Source organism: Amphiura filiformis, chromosome 11 (assembly GCF_039555335.1).
Source record: "Amphiura filiformis chromosome 11, Afil_fr2py, whole genome shotgun sequence".
Lineage (NCBI taxonomy): Eukaryota > Metazoa > Echinodermata > Ophiuroidea > Amphilepidida > Amphiuridae > Amphiura > Amphiura filiformis.
The window spans coordinates 24,864,911-24,882,706 of NC_092638.1; the positions used below are offsets into that span (position 1 = coordinate 24,864,911).

A 17,796-nucleotide genomic window follows, 5' to 3' on the forward strand; every position below is an offset into this window, starting at 1 on the left:
CCTGATAAACAAGCTGATCATAGTATAGCAATAAGCTGATCATAGTATAGCACTACTACAGAATCCTCCAGCCTATCTACGTATACATGTACTATGTCATGGGTGTACTCAAGGTTGAATCTTTACTGTAAGCACTACATGTGTCAGTCCTTTGCAAGGTACATTGTATGGAAGCAGTCAATTTGAACGTTAATGTATATTTAATCAATACAATAAACTGTATTTACATTTATAAACACTTACTTGCACATGTGTTACCAGATGCGAATAGTTCTGTGCTGAGTAATACTAGCCCATAATAGCAAAATGCATTGGCAAACCTGCAACAAACACAGTAAATAATGAGTTAAAGGAACAGTCAAAGATTGTGTTTAAAACATTTTTGCATAATTTTTTTTTTAATGCAGAACCTACATTTATTAAAAGATGCATTTGTGACCTGCTGCCACAAAATTAGCATAAAGGCGCAAGTTGGTAGTTTTGAACGCTACACTACATTCTCTGTTTCATACGCACCTGTTCAAGCCAGACGTATGTCTATATGTGATTTGTGAACGGGGGCACAATGGGCCAATCGCAAAGGCCATACTACTGGCTTGCACAGGTGCACGGCAAACAAAGAACATTAACTCAGCAGTCAGGATGTCTCAAAACTACAAAATAGCGACCTTATACTCATTTGGTTGTAACAGGTCACATTTGAGGAAAAATCATTTTGGCTTGTCACATAAATCATGTTGTCAATTTTTATGATACCTTTTGTTGGGTTTGCAACTATTTAATTTGGGTTATTATTTCATTTGTCATCAGAATTAGCTTGCAACAACACACAGTATTCACTCCCTGGATTCACTTGAAATAGACACAGAGCAACATACCTTCAAGTTCTATTTTAAGTATATTGTCAGAGCTGGTAAAAAAATTCAGATCTAATAATTTACTTACTATTTTGTCACTATATGTTGCTGCAACTTTCATTTCTTATTCTATGTTTAATTAGGTATCTACCACAAAGTCCAAATGAGGTTATTCTAAATAATTAAGGTGACCCCTCACACAATGTGTAAATGTGCCTTTTTAAATATTTAAAAAGGCACATTTAGAATCATTAAAATGATTTGCCCAAATTTGGTTAAACCTTGATTTGAGAATTGATTTCCAGATTTTCCCAAAAATTCTAACCCTGATTATGCAACTGAGGAGTATCTTACTGACTTTTTTTGCTTTAAAAACACAATTGTCACTTCACTGCTCATGTTAATTAGTACCTCCATGGAAGCGTAAACATATTTGAAATTTGTAATAGATTAAAAATGAAGGATATATGTGACAGAATCCACGGAGGCCGAAGGAGGCATTTTTGAAAATTAATTTATTATAATTATGACCTAATACAAACATTAGGCTATCATATTCTGAAAACACCAAAGGTCTAGCATACTTGGTTGAAGTTGGTTCTAAAATTCTGAAGTTATGTATTTTATTGTTTTTTAGTTCATATTTTTACACTTATCTCAATTTCACCAATAAGCAGTCATGCTATAGTGCACGACCACCAAAGTCATGCAAGAATGTTATCATGAGTTCTTCAGTTATCACTACAAGCATAATAAACATCTCAAAAAAAGTAACTAACCCCCTTCCATAATGGCAATTATTCAAAAATTGGCGATTGTATTACAAATCTGTAAAATGCGTTGGAAGCAGAATTTATTTCTGCACATTTTGACACCACATTTTTAGCAATTTACTAAATATTGACGTCATAGTGTACATGTATTTAAATTAATGAAACCCAAGATTTGAAAGTTGCAGTAAATTCTATTGATTTGTATTCAGTATAATGGAAGGAAATCTATGTAATGATATCTGCATGTTTTTGTATTGTTGTAAGTGCAACTTTCAAATCTGGACCTCACTACATTAAATTGAAAGGTGTTTATTGTTTTCTGGGCTATCGTACCAAATGAGGTGTCAAAATGCTCAGAAATAAATTCTGCTTCCAACGCATTTTACAGATTTGTAATACAATCGCCCATTTTTGAATAATGGTCATTATTTAAGGGGGTAGTTACTTTTTTTGAGATGTTTACATGCGCAGTGTTATGACAAAGCATTTAGTCTACCTTATACCCAGGATTAAGAACAAGTGACTTGCAAGAAATCTGGTCATGTTCTACATGTTGGTAAACCCCTTAGCATAAAGTCACAACATCAAATGTCACTTACCATATAAAAAGTAGTAAAACGGTGGTGATAGCCAATTCTTTGGTTTTAAATAAATCTTTGTATTTGCCCCGCTTTGACTGTGAAAAAAAAAATGAACAGATTTACATTTTTTTACTTTTTTTTACCATATAACTATATATGAAGAGCTTAGTTTCAAAACCCCTTACATCCACTTGCCGAATTTTGAGAACACATCAAAAAATCATCAAAAAAATCACTGATATATGGGGGTTTGCAACAAAAGCAGTTTTTGGTGGGATGCTCATCCTACCCAAGCATCCCACCAAAAACTGCTTTTGTTGAAAACTCCCTATATCAATGATTTTTGATGATTTTTGATGTGTTCTCAAACTCTGCAAGTGGATGTAAGGGGTTTTGAAACTAAGCTCTTCATATATCTAATTTGTTCCTAAATGTTTTCTTGTAATATATACTGCCTAATTGTGTTATTTGAGTGATATAGTCCAACTCGTCTCAAGTTGAGAGTAACACCATGTTAGATTTTGTAATGGCAGATTTGAATCATACGCTAGCCTAATCCTGCGAGGCGTACACACACGTAGAAGGGCGATTTGTCAGTAAGCTGGCAACACAATGTGCCACTTTGAAATCCTACATGGTGTTACTCTCAAGTTGAGACAAGACACACTATAGCATGATCCTACCACCAGCAAAAGTAATTTCACACAATTTGTTTAAGGGGGTACTACACCCCTGACCAATTTTGTGCCTATTTTTGCATTTTTCTCAAAAATTATAGCGCATTGGTGACAAGATATGTATATTATAGGGGCAAGGACTACAACTACTCAGTCTACTGCACTGAAAATTTAGCAACTCAAGGCAAGTAGTTATTGATTTATTGATCAAATATTGGTTTTCCTCATTTTAGACTGTAACTCCACAACTGTTGTCAGTGCTGAAATAAAATTTCCAGTGCAATATTTGTAGTCCTTGCCTCTATAATGTACATATCTTTCTTGTCACCAATGCGCTATAATTTTTGAGAAAAATGCAAAAATAGGCACAAAATTTGGCAGGGGTGTAGTACCCCCTTATTGATAAGACAATGTTTTTCACATAGCCTCTGTGTGGGATGACCTAAAAATTTTCTTTTGCCAAAAGGTTATGAGCATAATTGCTCACTAAATTCACTGGGGGAGTGGTCTTCATTTTCAATCATGCTAATTCATTTTCCATCCATATAGTAGCCAGCATGCCTTTATGAGCTTTTAAGCCTGGCTTGAGCAATTTCCATCAGGACCAGTGTCCTTCAACATAAATATAGGTGACTACACAGGCGAGATCCTCATCAGTGTGCACTCTTGCGATGCGCATCAATGTGAATTTCTCTTGTGCACGCGGACGGCATCGCGCCATAAGCATCGTACATGCACATGACATCACGTCATGAGCGGCCTACACATACATGTACACTCGTTAGCTATCACACACTTACAAGAAACATGCTCAATACACAATCATTTTCCAGATTCTCTCGGTCAGGGCTGTTCCGTCCATAGCACTTACCCATTTCTCACGTCTGTCAAAGGTGTCCTCGCGAAATCCCTATTGGTTTGTACTGGGCCTTTCAGTTCCAACCAATTTTCTCAGCATAGAAAACACTGATTTGTTTTTCTTTTTGTAATTATTGGGAGTTTATTCCCTTTAGAAATTGAACTTTTTACATTGTTTCACCAAAAGGTATTAATTTTATGACATGTTTTGTGATTTCCCCCATCGAGTGCAACGGTTAAGTATCCCCTTTGTGTCTGAGGGCGCAAGATGGAACAGTCGAACCCTGACAAAAACAACCAATGGAATGAAGCGATCTATCGCGAGTGACGACATCATGCCGAATAACAAAATACGGCTGCAAGCCTGCGAGTATCATATAGACAGTTGCTATTATTGATGCGGATCCCTGGAGTGCGCATTGAAGCAGATCTTGCTAGCCTCCTGTATGGAATCACCCAATATTGCTTTCACAAACAACCGAATAAGCAATTCTCTTATTTCAGTCTTATGAGTCACATACTGTATCATTTTACCAAATGACTATACTTCAGATTAAATGATGGTCCCATCTAAGCTATCATATCTGTAGATCTATTTAGTACCTACACAAATAATACATGTGATATTCAGCTTGTTGGTGCATAGGAAATGGATAGCTCTTTAACCAATAAGTATAGAATTACATGACCATATGTCAGAATTACACAACCGTGAAGATATGGTGAGTATCAAAGAGCCTCAAAATTGCCCAGTGTGTATAATGGTATAGTAAATCAGCCATTTTGGTTTAATTGTTGCTCATAGAAAGCAAATTATCCAGGTTTCTGTTAATTGCTGTCCAGCACTCAAAATTTTCTAGCTGCAACCTCCCCCCCCCCCCTCAGAGGCACTCCCTATTTGAAATGGCAGGGATGTGTTCAAATTCAGGTCAAATGTACAGTTACAAAAATATGGGGTCATTCAGTACACAACCTGAATAATAATGGGGTCATTCGGTATGAAACTTTAAAAACAGGGGGCCATTGGGGTAATAAACTGTAAAATGGGGGTCATTGGGTACAGGAATACCAAATGACTGTCAATGAGTACACATAAATAAGTGCCAAACTGCGATTTGAATCAATTAACAATTGGAAGCAACTGGATGATTGAAATTCAGTGGGGATTTGAAGAAAAATCCCATTATTTCTCGAGGAGAACACAAATACCACCTAACTTTGGGATTAAAAAGGCTGGTCATTGGGTATAGCAGGAAAAAGGAAAAAAGGGTCATTGAGTACCTGAATTTTTTTAAGGGGGTCATTGGGTAATAGGTAGGGCAATAACACAAAAACAGGGGGTCATTGGGTACAGGCCGGTTTGAAAAGGGGGGTCTATCCCGAGGCACATGATGCATATCCGTCATGGAAGTGCCCCCCCTGTAAAAATGACTGTAAGACTAGGAGTGTCTGGACTAGTTCTATAATCTATATTCTACAACGGCTTTGGTTTTGCCAAATTTGACATCAAAAAGTGTATTATAGAGTTCTACATGTATGTACAATCTATAAATTTATGGGGAAGTTCAAATTTCATATTTTTAGATCTATGAATATCTGAACAAAAATGGAGGGGGTGATGGATGGGGAAACAAGATTATTTTTTGTTCAATTTTAAATTGTGCAGGTAGATGACCGGACACTTAGAACCAAGTTTATCACTCCTTAGCTCCGCAAGCTGTATATGCAACCAGGATAAGCTCTGCAAGTCTTACTAATAGTCTAGACACAGACGGACATAAACACCCACACACAAACACACAGAGTAACTTACCACATTTTCAATTTTAAGCTTTCCTAATGGCATGGGTTTATTATTACACAATGCAACTTCTTTTAGAATGGCGTGGGCTTTGTCTTGATTTCCACATGCTACATGGTATCTGGCACTCTCTGGAAGCCACTGAAAAGAGAAGCATCAATTCATATTATTTTCAATAATACAATGCAAGTTAATTTAGGTGTGGTGCAATAATTGTACCCCCGATTTCGATAGTGAATTAAGGGATCTAAAACGAGCGTTTATTGCGTTTCGACAGTATTTTTTGTGGGACGCATGAGACCACCTCAGACCTATCGAATTGCATTCTGAATACGAAGCATGTCTTTCTAATATAAAATAAATTTTCATTTTTTGAAAATCACAATATAATACAAATTTTATGACAAATTATAAAAATTTGATATAACAGTCCTCGAAGTAAATCATATAAATCTAATGATATATTCTTAAAGTGTATGTAGCATGGAGGAAAAGTCGACGGTCAATTGAAAATTTTGACCTTTCATATTGAAGATATGGATTTTTTCCCAAAAGACCTAATTTTTTTGGTGTTTTGGGAAAAAATCCATATCTTCAATACGAAAGGACAAAATTTTCAATTGATCGTCAGCTTTTCATCCCACCTACATACACTTCAAGTATGCATCATCAGATTTATAAAGTTTACTTCAAGTACTGTTAAATATCAAAAATATCAATTTTCAATGATTTGCCATAAAATGTGTATTAAATTGCAATTTCAAAAATCAAAATTATTTGATATCAGAATGACATTCTTCGTATTCAGAATGCAATTTGATATGTCTGATGTGCTCTAATGTCCCAAAATAAATACTGTCCAACGCTCATACCCCAGCCCTTAAAGGTGGGGTAAATTTGGGGATTTAAAAATTTGGGGGTAAACTTAGGGATTGGAATCCTCGCGACAGTTCACATGGTAAAGTTTTTGCTCAAAGACCGTGTTGCTTAAGGGGGTTCTACACCCCTGGCCAATTTTGTGCCTATTTTAGCATTTTTCTCAAAAATTATAGCACATTGGTGACAAGTAAGATATGTATATTATAGGGGCAAGGACTACAACTACTGGACTGAAAATTCAGCAACTCAAAGCAAGTAGTTATTGATTTATTGATCAAATATTGGTTTTCCCTCATTTTTGACTGTAACTCCACAACTGCAGTCTGTGCTGAAATAAAAATTTCCAGTGCAGTAGTTGTAGTCCTTGCCCCTATAATATACATATCTCACTTGTCCCCAATGCGCTATAATTTTTGAGAAAAATGCAAAAATAGGCACAAAATTGGCCACGGGTGTAGTACCCCCTTAAGCAAAGAGCCCTCCGAGGAGAAGTGCTTTATATTAGCATAGTAGCTGTTGAATTATACCACTAGACCGCATCAAGTTCAGTGGCGTGCGCTCGGGGGAAAACGCTAAAAAACGCACCTTACACACCTAAATCAGACTCCATTGGGGGGAACTGAACCCTGCCCCCCTACTTTCAATGTGCTGCGCACGCTACTGATCAAGTTCAAACTTCTTCTGTGTGTGTAAAAGTAACTGGATGGACTCTGTCCCCAGTACATGAAAGACTGTCTGGTGGTGAAAAAATCTCATCCTGGGTCAGTAACCAACCGTTCTTGTCAAGAGCTGAACCTAAACGTGCTGGAGACAGGTTCTTCTCAGTGGCTGGCCCCAGAGCTTGGAATGATCTCTTAAACTACATCCGTAGTTCTCCAACAGTTGAAACCTTCAAAATCTGCTCTCAAAGCTCATCTGTTTTCCATGTTAATTTTTTCTTGCTTTTTGCTTCTTTGTTTTTATTTTATTGAGCTTTGAATCCAGCTGTAAAGTGGCTTTTTAAGTGTTGTATATAAACCTACCTTACAACAGATGACAAATATAAGCACTGGTATTGCTGAGAAAAATAAGAGATATTTCCAACCTAGTGTTGGCATGACAACCAGAGCTAGGAGCACCTCTATCACTGTACCTATGGCCCAAAATACCTGCAAAAGAGAGAAAACATGCATTAATAGTACTTCAAAAGTTATATTGCCTGTTTAGCAGTGGCGGCACCAGGAATTTTTTTCGGGGGGCATTAGGGGGGCAAAGTGAATTTCAGGGGGGGCAAAATCAACAAATTTTGCGCAAAATTAATTTTACCGTAAAAAGTGAAAAATTTTGTAATTTTGAGGTTTTTCTGGGGGGAAAGAGTTCAGACTGGGGGCATTTACCCCCCCCATGACCTCTGTGGCGCTGCCACTGCTGTTTAGTGTATTTGTGGTATCAATTTCAAGTATGATGCTTTACATTTATCTGTCAATATCTTTTTCCTGAAAATGTTAATATCAATATATCATAAATAACATATTTATTAAGCACTTACAACAAGAATCTTGAAGCGCTGTACCAAGCATTAAAAACAGGAAAACGATATGCAATAAAGTTTTGAAGCAGAGAAAAAATACTTGGAAAAAAGATTATGCAATAAAAACATTCTGAGAAGACACAGGAAGCTATGCATGCTCATTGATTCTCACCAAACCATCATCATCAGTTCACTTGCTGATGATGGAGGTGGTAGTGATGATGATGATGATGACAATGATGATGATGACAATGAAAATGATGGATGGTGATGATGATGTGATGGATGATGACAAGGATCATGGTGGTGATGACCATGTGATGATGACAATGATGATAATAACATTGATCTTTTTGGTAAATCCCATAAGCCTCTGCGAGTACACCCGAGATGTCATCATTTGACCTCACTCCGATCTGCGCACATCGTTTAGCGAACATCGTTACTGCACATTTCAAGCTGGCGTGATGTCAAATGACGACATCCCAGGTGTACTCGCAAAGGCTTATGGGATTTACCGAAAAGGTCAATTGTCATCATCATCATTGTCATCATCACATGATCATCACCACCATTATTATCATCATTATCTTTGTCATCATCATCACCATGATCCATCACATCATCATCATCATCATCATCATCATCATCATCATCATCATCATCATAATCATCATTGTTGTAAATATGGGCCTGTTTTGTTAAGGATCCATTCATCAACCACCCAAATGATATTTACATTCAGTTGATAGTTTACAATAGTACAATAACAGAGCAAACTTAATTCTAAAGAAAAAAATGTAGCAAAATCAAGTTCCAAGTTAACAGAAACTTTTCACTGTAAAAAAACCAGAATCCTTTCACTTACCTCTATAAATACAACACACATTCCCCTAGCCTTAGATGGTAAAAATTCTGCATATAATGTGATTCTGAAAATAAAAATAAAATACAATCAGTTTACTATATGAAACTGCACAACATGATTTTTAAGCAAACTGTAATGTACATGTATGTACATCATGTATACTAGGCCTGCTAAGAATACACAATTTTGGAGGCCAAAAACGCACCCTGATTTTCCAAAAACACAAAAAATGTGATTTCCGCCAAAAAACGCAAAACATTTTTTTTTTTTTTTTGATTTTTAATTTTTTTCGCAGATTTGGAGAGTCCCTGGACCTAACATCAAGTGCTACCATCATTAAAAAAAAATTTGAAAAAGAAAAAAAAAAAATTGAGAAAATAAAAAAAATAAAAAATTGCATTTTTTTTATAAATATTTTGCGGATTTAGAGAGTCCCTTGACCTAGAGTGAAGTACTGCAATCATTTGTGGTTGATTTTAAAAAATTTGGAAAAAAGTTACCAAAAATTTACAAGTTTGTATCCAAATGGGACCAATTTGTAACTTGTGTTCACTGCATAGTCACAAGTTTTGTACACAAGTCTAGAATAGATTTTGAAGTGAACACAAGTTACAAATTGGTCCCATTTGGATACAAACTTGTAATTTTTTGGTAACTTTTTTCCAATTTTTTTTTTATCAATTTTTTTTTAATGATGGTAGCACTTGATGCTAGGTCCAGGGACTCTCCAAATCCGCGATTAAAAAACGCAAAAAAAAAAATTGCAGCGCAAATAACGCAATTACTTATTCTTAGCAGCCCTAATGTATATGTTGTATTCATGCATTTTAAAATGTTCTGTTTAATTTCCTTTTGGACCTGTAAGGTGATGCAAAAAAGGTTCCTGAGGTGTTAGTCCAATATGTTAGGAAAATATTTCTGCTATTATCCCATGTTGTCATTGTCAACATAACTTGTATTTTCACTCAAAAGGGTACAAAAATTCTGGTCGCCATATTTATTTTCACAAATAACTTGACCTTTGAGGTCATCTAGTTGACTTTCCCCATGAAGGCGCTGGAACTGACAATAGCGATAATATCAAAGAATAGCAACACTGACTGCTAATCTGCAATTATCAATGTGAGGCTTTGAAATTAGCGCAATTATGAGAATAACTTGATTAAATTAGCGCAATTATCAACCACATTTTGAAATTAGCGCAATTATGAAGTAAATGTTGCAATTATGAAACTTTGTGAAATTGCTCAATGAAAATAGCGCAATTATGAGAATAACTTGTTGAAATTAGCGCAACTGTGAACCACATTTTGAAATTAGCGCAATTATGAACAAAATGTTGCAATTATGAAACTTTCAAAATGCTCAATGAAAATAGCGCACTAATCAGAATAACTTGTTGAAATTAGCGCAATTATCAACCACATATTGAAATTAGCGCAATTATGAACTAAATGTTGCAATTAGGCCTAAAAAAAAATTGTTTGATTGGCGTAACGCGACCTACCCTAAAATTAGACGCGACCCTAACTTTTTTTTATTTATTTTTTGCAAAAAAAAAAATATAAAATAAAAAAAAAAAAATAAATAAAATTTAAAAATTTAAAATCACACAAAATAAAAAAAAGAAAAAAAAGTTCCAAAGCCTTTATCAAAAAACATTTACATCTTAAAAAGTAAAAAAAAAAAAAAAAAAAAGAATCCCGACCTCGACCTACCCAATTTTTTTTTTTTTATGTTACGCCAATCAAACAATTTTTTTTTTAGGCCTTATGAAACTTTCAAAATGCTCAATGAAAATAGCACAATTATGATATGAGAATAACTTGTTGACATTAGCGCAATTATCAACCACATTTTGAAATTAGCGCAATTATGAACTAAATGTTGCAATTATGAAACTTTCAAAATGCTCAATGAAAATAGCGCAATTATGAGAATAACTTGTTGACATTAGCGCAATTATCAACCACATTTTGAAATTAGCGCAAGTATGAAGTAAACATTGCAATTATGAAACCTCTTCACTCAAGTGATAATTGCGCTATTTCTCTATTTTCAAAACTTCTTCAAAAATGTTCATCATTTTTCGGCACGTTAGATTTGGACAAATTGACCTTTCATACCCCATACTTGATTGTGTCTAGTCTTTCATGTTACAAGTTGGATCTCTGTACTGCATTATGATGCTGATAGGTACAGATTTCTACGTGAGCATTCAGGAAATTAGTTCATGCTTCAGGTTAAATCAGAATGAATCAATTTGAAAAGGTTTATTGATACTCACGATTGCGGCACTCCTCCGATGCCGAATCCTACCAAGCCTCGTAATAGTAATATCCATATGTAAGTGGGTGAAAAACTACTCAGGAAACCATAGTAACATAACCACACAGAACAGAAGATTAACCCCTGGATACAACAAACAAAATATGAACAAGAGTAATAAGGTAAAGGGGTCGAACCTGCATTTTTTCAGAAGGAAGTGCCCATCTCTCTTTCGTTAGTGATTAGGCCAGACTCCACCGTGAAATGTTGCTGTGGGGGATCACCACACCTCCTCCACAGCGAGTCTGTTACCTTCCCAGCATTTAAAAATGCCGATTACAATTTATACACCTGAGTGGAGTGGAGTAATCAAGATAAAGTGCCCTACTACAAGGCACAATACGCTGGTGTCGCCAGGGCTCAAACCTGCATTCTTCTGAATATGAGTCTGATCCTGTTCCGCTCGCCCACCATGCTCCCAAAGTTATTAAAGACCCTATTTACATTACTGAATTTCTTCCCTTGACAAAGATTGAAGTAATTCTGAAAATAATTAAGCGTGCATACACATTGCGCTGATTGAAGATTGAACAAAGACATTGCACCGTACACATTTTGCAAGATTTAAGAAAAAAATGTTAATTAGTGCCAATTCCTCATCTTCTGTCCACATCGTACTGCGAGTATTGTCGGCCAATCCAGCCATGTTAATGTATTAATACTAATATTGCTAGTAAAACACATTAAACTCTAAACACAATTTCTAAATGGGTAAAACTAATGCTGAAATTTAGTGAAATGGTTGCAAGTTGACACACATTGTATGTCAATAGACACAGGTGTGCTGCTAATGCATTATGAACTTGAAACCAGGCCAGCAATTGTCACATGAGCACTTTACTTCGTCCAACAAAGCAAACATACATGGTCTTGTGATGAGTGCCTCCCCCGGGCGGGAAATATTTGATTATATTCTTTACTTTTTAATCTCTTTCATTTGACAAAAAGGTGAGTGAATGACCCGGGTCTTAATGAGGACTGAGTCCCGGGACTGAGTGTCACCCCTAGATGGGGAAAATATATTCTTTTACACTCTTTTTCTTTTGCATTTGACACCTCTCGGGGGGAGGGAGAGGGAAGGGGGGAGGGTCATAGCTTCATGGTATTTTGAAATTGTCAATTTCAAATCAAAAGGTTAGTCAGTCAGTAAGACTGACATTTCTATAGGCTGTATAGCGCAAGTGCACCAAGAAGTATGGTAAGCAATCAATTGATATCTTTTTAAATGCAGTAATTTGTTATGAGTTGTATTGTAAAATTTCATTTGAATGAACATTGCATGACAAACGCCTCTGTACAATGCTTGATAAATGCCCATCAATTCACACTGACTGGTGGGTATTTTCCGTGACTTTTGATTGGTTTAATCTGGTTTGATCAGTATTTCTACCCACCCACATTTTGTATTTTGAAATATGAACATCAGATTTCAAACCGCGATGCCCCACGAATATCGAGTATATGGTTTCCAAGAGTGTGGTTCCCAGTAGTTTATCTCCCTATGGGTAATATTGGTACATAGCACAGACTATAATCGTGTGCAGCTGTTGGCAGCTGTGTTCATTTATAATCAAATGACATTTTTACTAAAAATACCATTTTAGGTTTTTCAATTATACTTCTGCCAATTACACAGTTTTCAATGAAATAATTGCTAATTTTATGGTTGTGAAAAACTCCCAGTTAAGGTTGGTCTGAACCCTGGAATTATGAAAACTTTTCGGGCCTCATAACTGCTAAATTATTAGTCTAAAGAATATAAAAGTATACATTTTAGAATGGAAATGACTTGATGAATTCATCTGTGAGGTCCAATTTGGGCCAAAATGCTCATTTTGGAGAAAATCCCAAAAACGGGTTTTTGGCCCAAATTTTTTCAGTAAACGTAACAAAAAAAAATTGTGTGGCCAAAAAATTTTTTATTAATTTTTAAAAACTAGATAAAAATATCTAGGGACAGTTTTTTCATTTTTTTGAATTTTGACCAACTTCACCAACCAAAATATTTGAAATTTGGGCTAAAATCAGGCTTTTTATGATTTTTTTGAAAATTTTGCATTTTTGACCATTTTGGTGCAAATTTCTCAAAGCTGGTCAAAATTCAAAAAATAAAAAACGCCTCCCTAGATATTTTTATCTAGTTTTTAAAATTAATAAAAAAATTTTTTGGCCAAACAATTTTTTGGTTACGTTGCACGAAAACATTTGGGCCAAAAATCCCGTTTTTGGGATTTTCTCCAAAAATGAGCATTTTGGCCCAAATTAGACCTCACAGATGAATTCAGCAAGTCATTTCCAGTCTAAAAATGTATACTTTTATATTCTTTAGACTAATAATTTAGCAGTTATGAAGCCCGAAAGTTTCCATAATTCCAGGGTTAAGACCACCCTTAAGCCAACAATATAACAGATGAACCTAGAGCTTGGTATTTTTCAGTGATTTTATACAAAGCAGGTCTGATTTTCAGATGGGCCTTTATACATTAGCCAGGCCTATTACATGAAGTAAATGTACTATGATGTAGTGTATATAACCTTAATAGAATACCATCTACCATGTTTACCACATCCTCCTCGCAGTAGGAAACCAGGAAAGTTGAGAAAGATTTCAACTTTCCTGCACAGACTAGCATCACATATGTGACAGCAAAAAGATTATCTTTTATAATATACAATGGAAAGAGCAGCGGACTGGAAAATTATTGTTACCACAGGTTATAAAATTGCTGCAATACAATGCAATATGGCCTACCATCAACTTTAAAACCAATCATACTCATAAAAATATCAGGATCAAATCTATAAATAATCAATTTTATATTAGAGACACTTTATTTAGAGTTTAGACTGTTATTAGGAAGATTAGGAAATGGTGAATATGTACAAAAATGTATGTACAGTCTATTTAGTCTGAAGTACAAAGTACCGACGCGGACGCACACATTGTGCCGACTTTGAAACTAAGGCACCCATACTTGCAGCAGAGACGCAGCACTGCGCACTGTTTATGCGTTGTGTACTCGCGCGTTGTCACTTTGTACTTCAGAGTGGACAAACTGTACAGTAGAGGATCCTAAAAACCATAATGGACACTCAAGAAAACGAGGGTTCAAAACCAGAAAGCTGTAACTCACTATGGCCGGCTCTCATAAAATGAGCATTAAGTTGGCTCCTTGCTTTGGTCTTCAAAAATCAGTCCTCCACAATGACTTTTGTTTTCTATTGAATTTTGTCATGATCTCTGTATCGTCTACAGTGTATAGTGTCCTGGCAACTTTTTTTGATTTGATTTGATTTGTTCGGGTTTTGACAACCCTGGATAACCCAAGAAAGCCTCTATTGAAGCTTATTTCCATTGGGGTCCATTTGAACACCGGGACGGGTTGGGAACAGTCAGGGGTTAACACCCTACTCTTTTCGAAACTGGCTGCGAGATACATGTACAGGTATGGCTCTCTGTACACGGGACCGACGGCTTAACGGCCCCTCCGAAGGACGGAGTACTTTCATGATTCAGTTACCCAATTCTAAATGAACCATGGGAGAGCGGAAGTCTGAATTTAATCTACAGAAGTTGCCAATTAATTTCAGACTGTTTTTCCAAGTCAATATCCCAGCAAATCGCCACCGCCGGGAATCGAACCCGGGACCTCATGCACTAAAGGCAAGTACCCTAACCAGTGCGCCACGATCTCCCTTAGCAACTTTATGCTCATTTTGTGGGAGCAGGTGATTGTGAGTTGAGGCTTTCTGGCTCTCAACCCTTGAAATTGTCTTGTGTGCAGGCAAAATTACACAATGATTAAAGTTTCAACTCATATTAGGTTTAGGTAGCAATTGTGAATATTGTAATTTTAATAGCCTATGCATGAATTGCCTTTTCACAATATATCTGGAATACTTAATAATGAGCCATGAAATGAGAACCTGGTCAAAACCAAGTGTGGGGAGGGGGCCACTGGTTATTGACAGAGGGCTATCATGCGTGACCAGTAAGTCGGAAAAAAAAGCACCCTAAACAAGTATTTGTGAGGCCTGAAAATGTACAAGTATAACAAGTACAATTTCCTAACCTAAACAAGTATTGGCATTACTTCCCCTTCCCCTCTCCCGGTTTCCCAACATTAAATGTGACAGCAATTTTTCTCAAAATCCAAAATGTGCTAGCAATATGTACACAAGCCTGTGACCAGGGGTCGCATTTAAGGAGTTTGCGCATCCAGGGACTCCTTATTTTTTTATTTTGCCCATTTTGGACTCCTTAAATCTCAAGTTGAAAGTGACCCAAGGGTCCGATAAAAACTGTATGGACTCCTTAATTTCATGATGCACGGAGGCATAAATCATCTATTAAAAAATAAAAAATAAAAAGATCAGTAAATCTTTTGAATCACCATAGGCCAACAACACTAATAATTTCACTGGAATATTTGACAAGTTCTGAAGTTTAGAATTTCGGACAGATGGACTCATCGGACCCCTTAAATGTTAGTTTTGCAGGTACCAAAGGGTCCAGAAAAATTAAATTGGACCCCTTGATTTTTTGTGCTCGCGCTACCCTTGCCTGTGACCACTGTCCAGTAAACCCATTTTTAAGTCAGGTGTTCGTGTTGGCCGGTCAGGTATCACTCCCTGTATTTCTGACACATTAAAGAGTTTTTGGTTACATCAAATGTCAAATATCAATATCGCACACAAGAGCACTTTGTTTACCATCCGATACATCAAGGCCTTGTTTTGCAAGCTTTTAAATGAATATTTGTAAGATAAACTTAGTCATTGATACATATATATACATGTAGTACACCACCATTTTTGATATGTGAGGCCACTAATATATTACGAGTACTACTATCGAGTGATGCAGTCCTGTTTTTAAAATTTTAGTATCTTCTGATGTGACTTAACAAAGCAAGTTGATTGATGCAAAATGCAAATATAAAGTTTGAGGTTAAGCATATTTGAATTAAGCATTTAAATTTAAATTTTAAAATTAAGCATTAAATTTAGCATTCAATTTTAATTGAGCATTTACAAAAGCTCAATTTCTTTATATTTTTATCTTTTCTGCATCCTGAAAATTAAAAGCTGGATAAAATGGAAAACAAGTGTAGCTCAATGGATTATTTGCATTACAAAAAATATGTAAAAGGGATATATGGGAAATACACCTTAATACATGTACCGTATTCATTCCAATAAGCGCCCATGCCCCAATAAGTGCCCATCCAGGGTATTTTCAATTTGCTAAAGGGTACCAGCTAAAGGGTACCATTAATGTTGAAGTGACATATGGACAAAAATACGACGTCGATACAGTGAAATAGCTGGAGGACTACAAGACCTGTGTAAACTTGTAATATATTTTCTGCATCAGAAAAGCTACTAGAACGTCAAGGACCCTTTTGTAACATGCGTAAATTCATCTCTAATAGACGCCCATTACGAAAAAACCTGGTAAACCTGGTAAAAAATAAGCGCCCACCAAAATAACTTTGTTAAGCGCCCTGGGCGCTTATTGGAATGAATACGGTACAACTGATTCCAAATTCTTTCAAAGCATTGAAAATGAATAAATACAATCCTTTTCAACTGCCCACATGTCATCATAATACTTCACTGGCTGGGGATAACTACAAGCTTGTTTCTATTAGATTGAAATAATGGATCTGTATTGGACTGTTTCATTTTACAAAAAAATATACCTCTATCAGGCATGTTTTATACATTTCAATGAAAAAGGGAAAAATATGAAGAAAAAGGAAAAGGCGCGTAAAATATGGCAAAAATGCTCAAAACGGGCTAAAAAGAAATAAAAACATGGAAATTTGGGAAAAATAGGAATTCCTTTAAAAAAAGTAAAATTCTCATGCCTGCTCTATTTGCTGACATAGTGAGTATGTAAGGTGCAGTAACAATGAATGTACTCCACTGTTTTTCCCCAATTACAATGGGTCTACTTCTGAATGTTATGGACTAATTATATTACATAAGCTAATTAGAATTTCATTTAATTTGTAGCTAATAATGAAAATCAATTATCGCAACCCACATACTCATATGTGATGCGATCAAGCTACATGAGTCTGATGTCGATCAAAACCAAAATTCAACTTTCAATTTCATTAAATATGAGCCCTTGTCAGAGCTTCATTGTGCTGAAAATCGCATCATAATATGGTCCCAGAGATATGGTCATTTTAATGTTGCTCAGAACAATTTGCTATGGCTATACATGTACATGTGCATATCCCAATATCAATATGCCTAACATCCCAACAAGTATTTGCCTTGACAGTCAGAAAGCAGGTAACATATTGAGCAGATTATTTAATTAATTGAATTAATTTGAATATTTATGAAAATCCATCATTCTGGTAAAGAGATGAATGTACAAATGAGATAACGCTGGATGCTTTTTAAGGTTCAGATTTTTGTGCAATTGTGTTTTTTGTGCCGAAAATTGTGTTTTTTGATGTCTAAATTGCGTTTTTTTCTGTTTTTTGATGTCCATTGAATCAGCTGAAAATCATGCAAAATATTGAGTGCTCCAGTGCCAGAAGTGGGTTTGTGCAATAGCTGCCCTGTGAATATTTGGCAATTTACACACAGTATATTATACTTGTCTATACATGGCAGCTACATGTACGCATGACAGCTATTG

The 17,796-nt window shown here is 35.8% G+C and overlaps 1 protein-coding gene across 1 annotated transcript in view; it reads right to left on the reverse strand.

Annotated features, from left to right (window-relative positions):
• Window positions 1–17,796, reverse strand: part of LOC140163580 (synaptic vesicle 2-related protein-like) — a 49,878-nt gene that overhangs the window by 19,195 nt on the left and 12,887 nt on the right. Inside the window, exons 4-9 of the mRNA XM_072186894.1 lie at window positions 11,092–11,216; window positions 8,805–8,868; window positions 7,449–7,574; window positions 5,560–5,688; window positions 2,230–2,306; window positions 244–320 (exon numbers count right to left, since the gene is read on the reverse strand). Of these exons, the coding sequence (XP_072042995.1) occupies window positions 244–320; window positions 2,230–2,306; window positions 5,560–5,688; window positions 7,449–7,574; window positions 8,805–8,868; window positions 11,092–11,216 (598 nt within the window). The remainder of the gene's footprint in view (window positions 1–243; window positions 321–2,229; window positions 2,307–5,559; window positions 5,689–7,448; window positions 7,575–8,804; window positions 8,869–11,091; window positions 11,217–17,796) is intronic.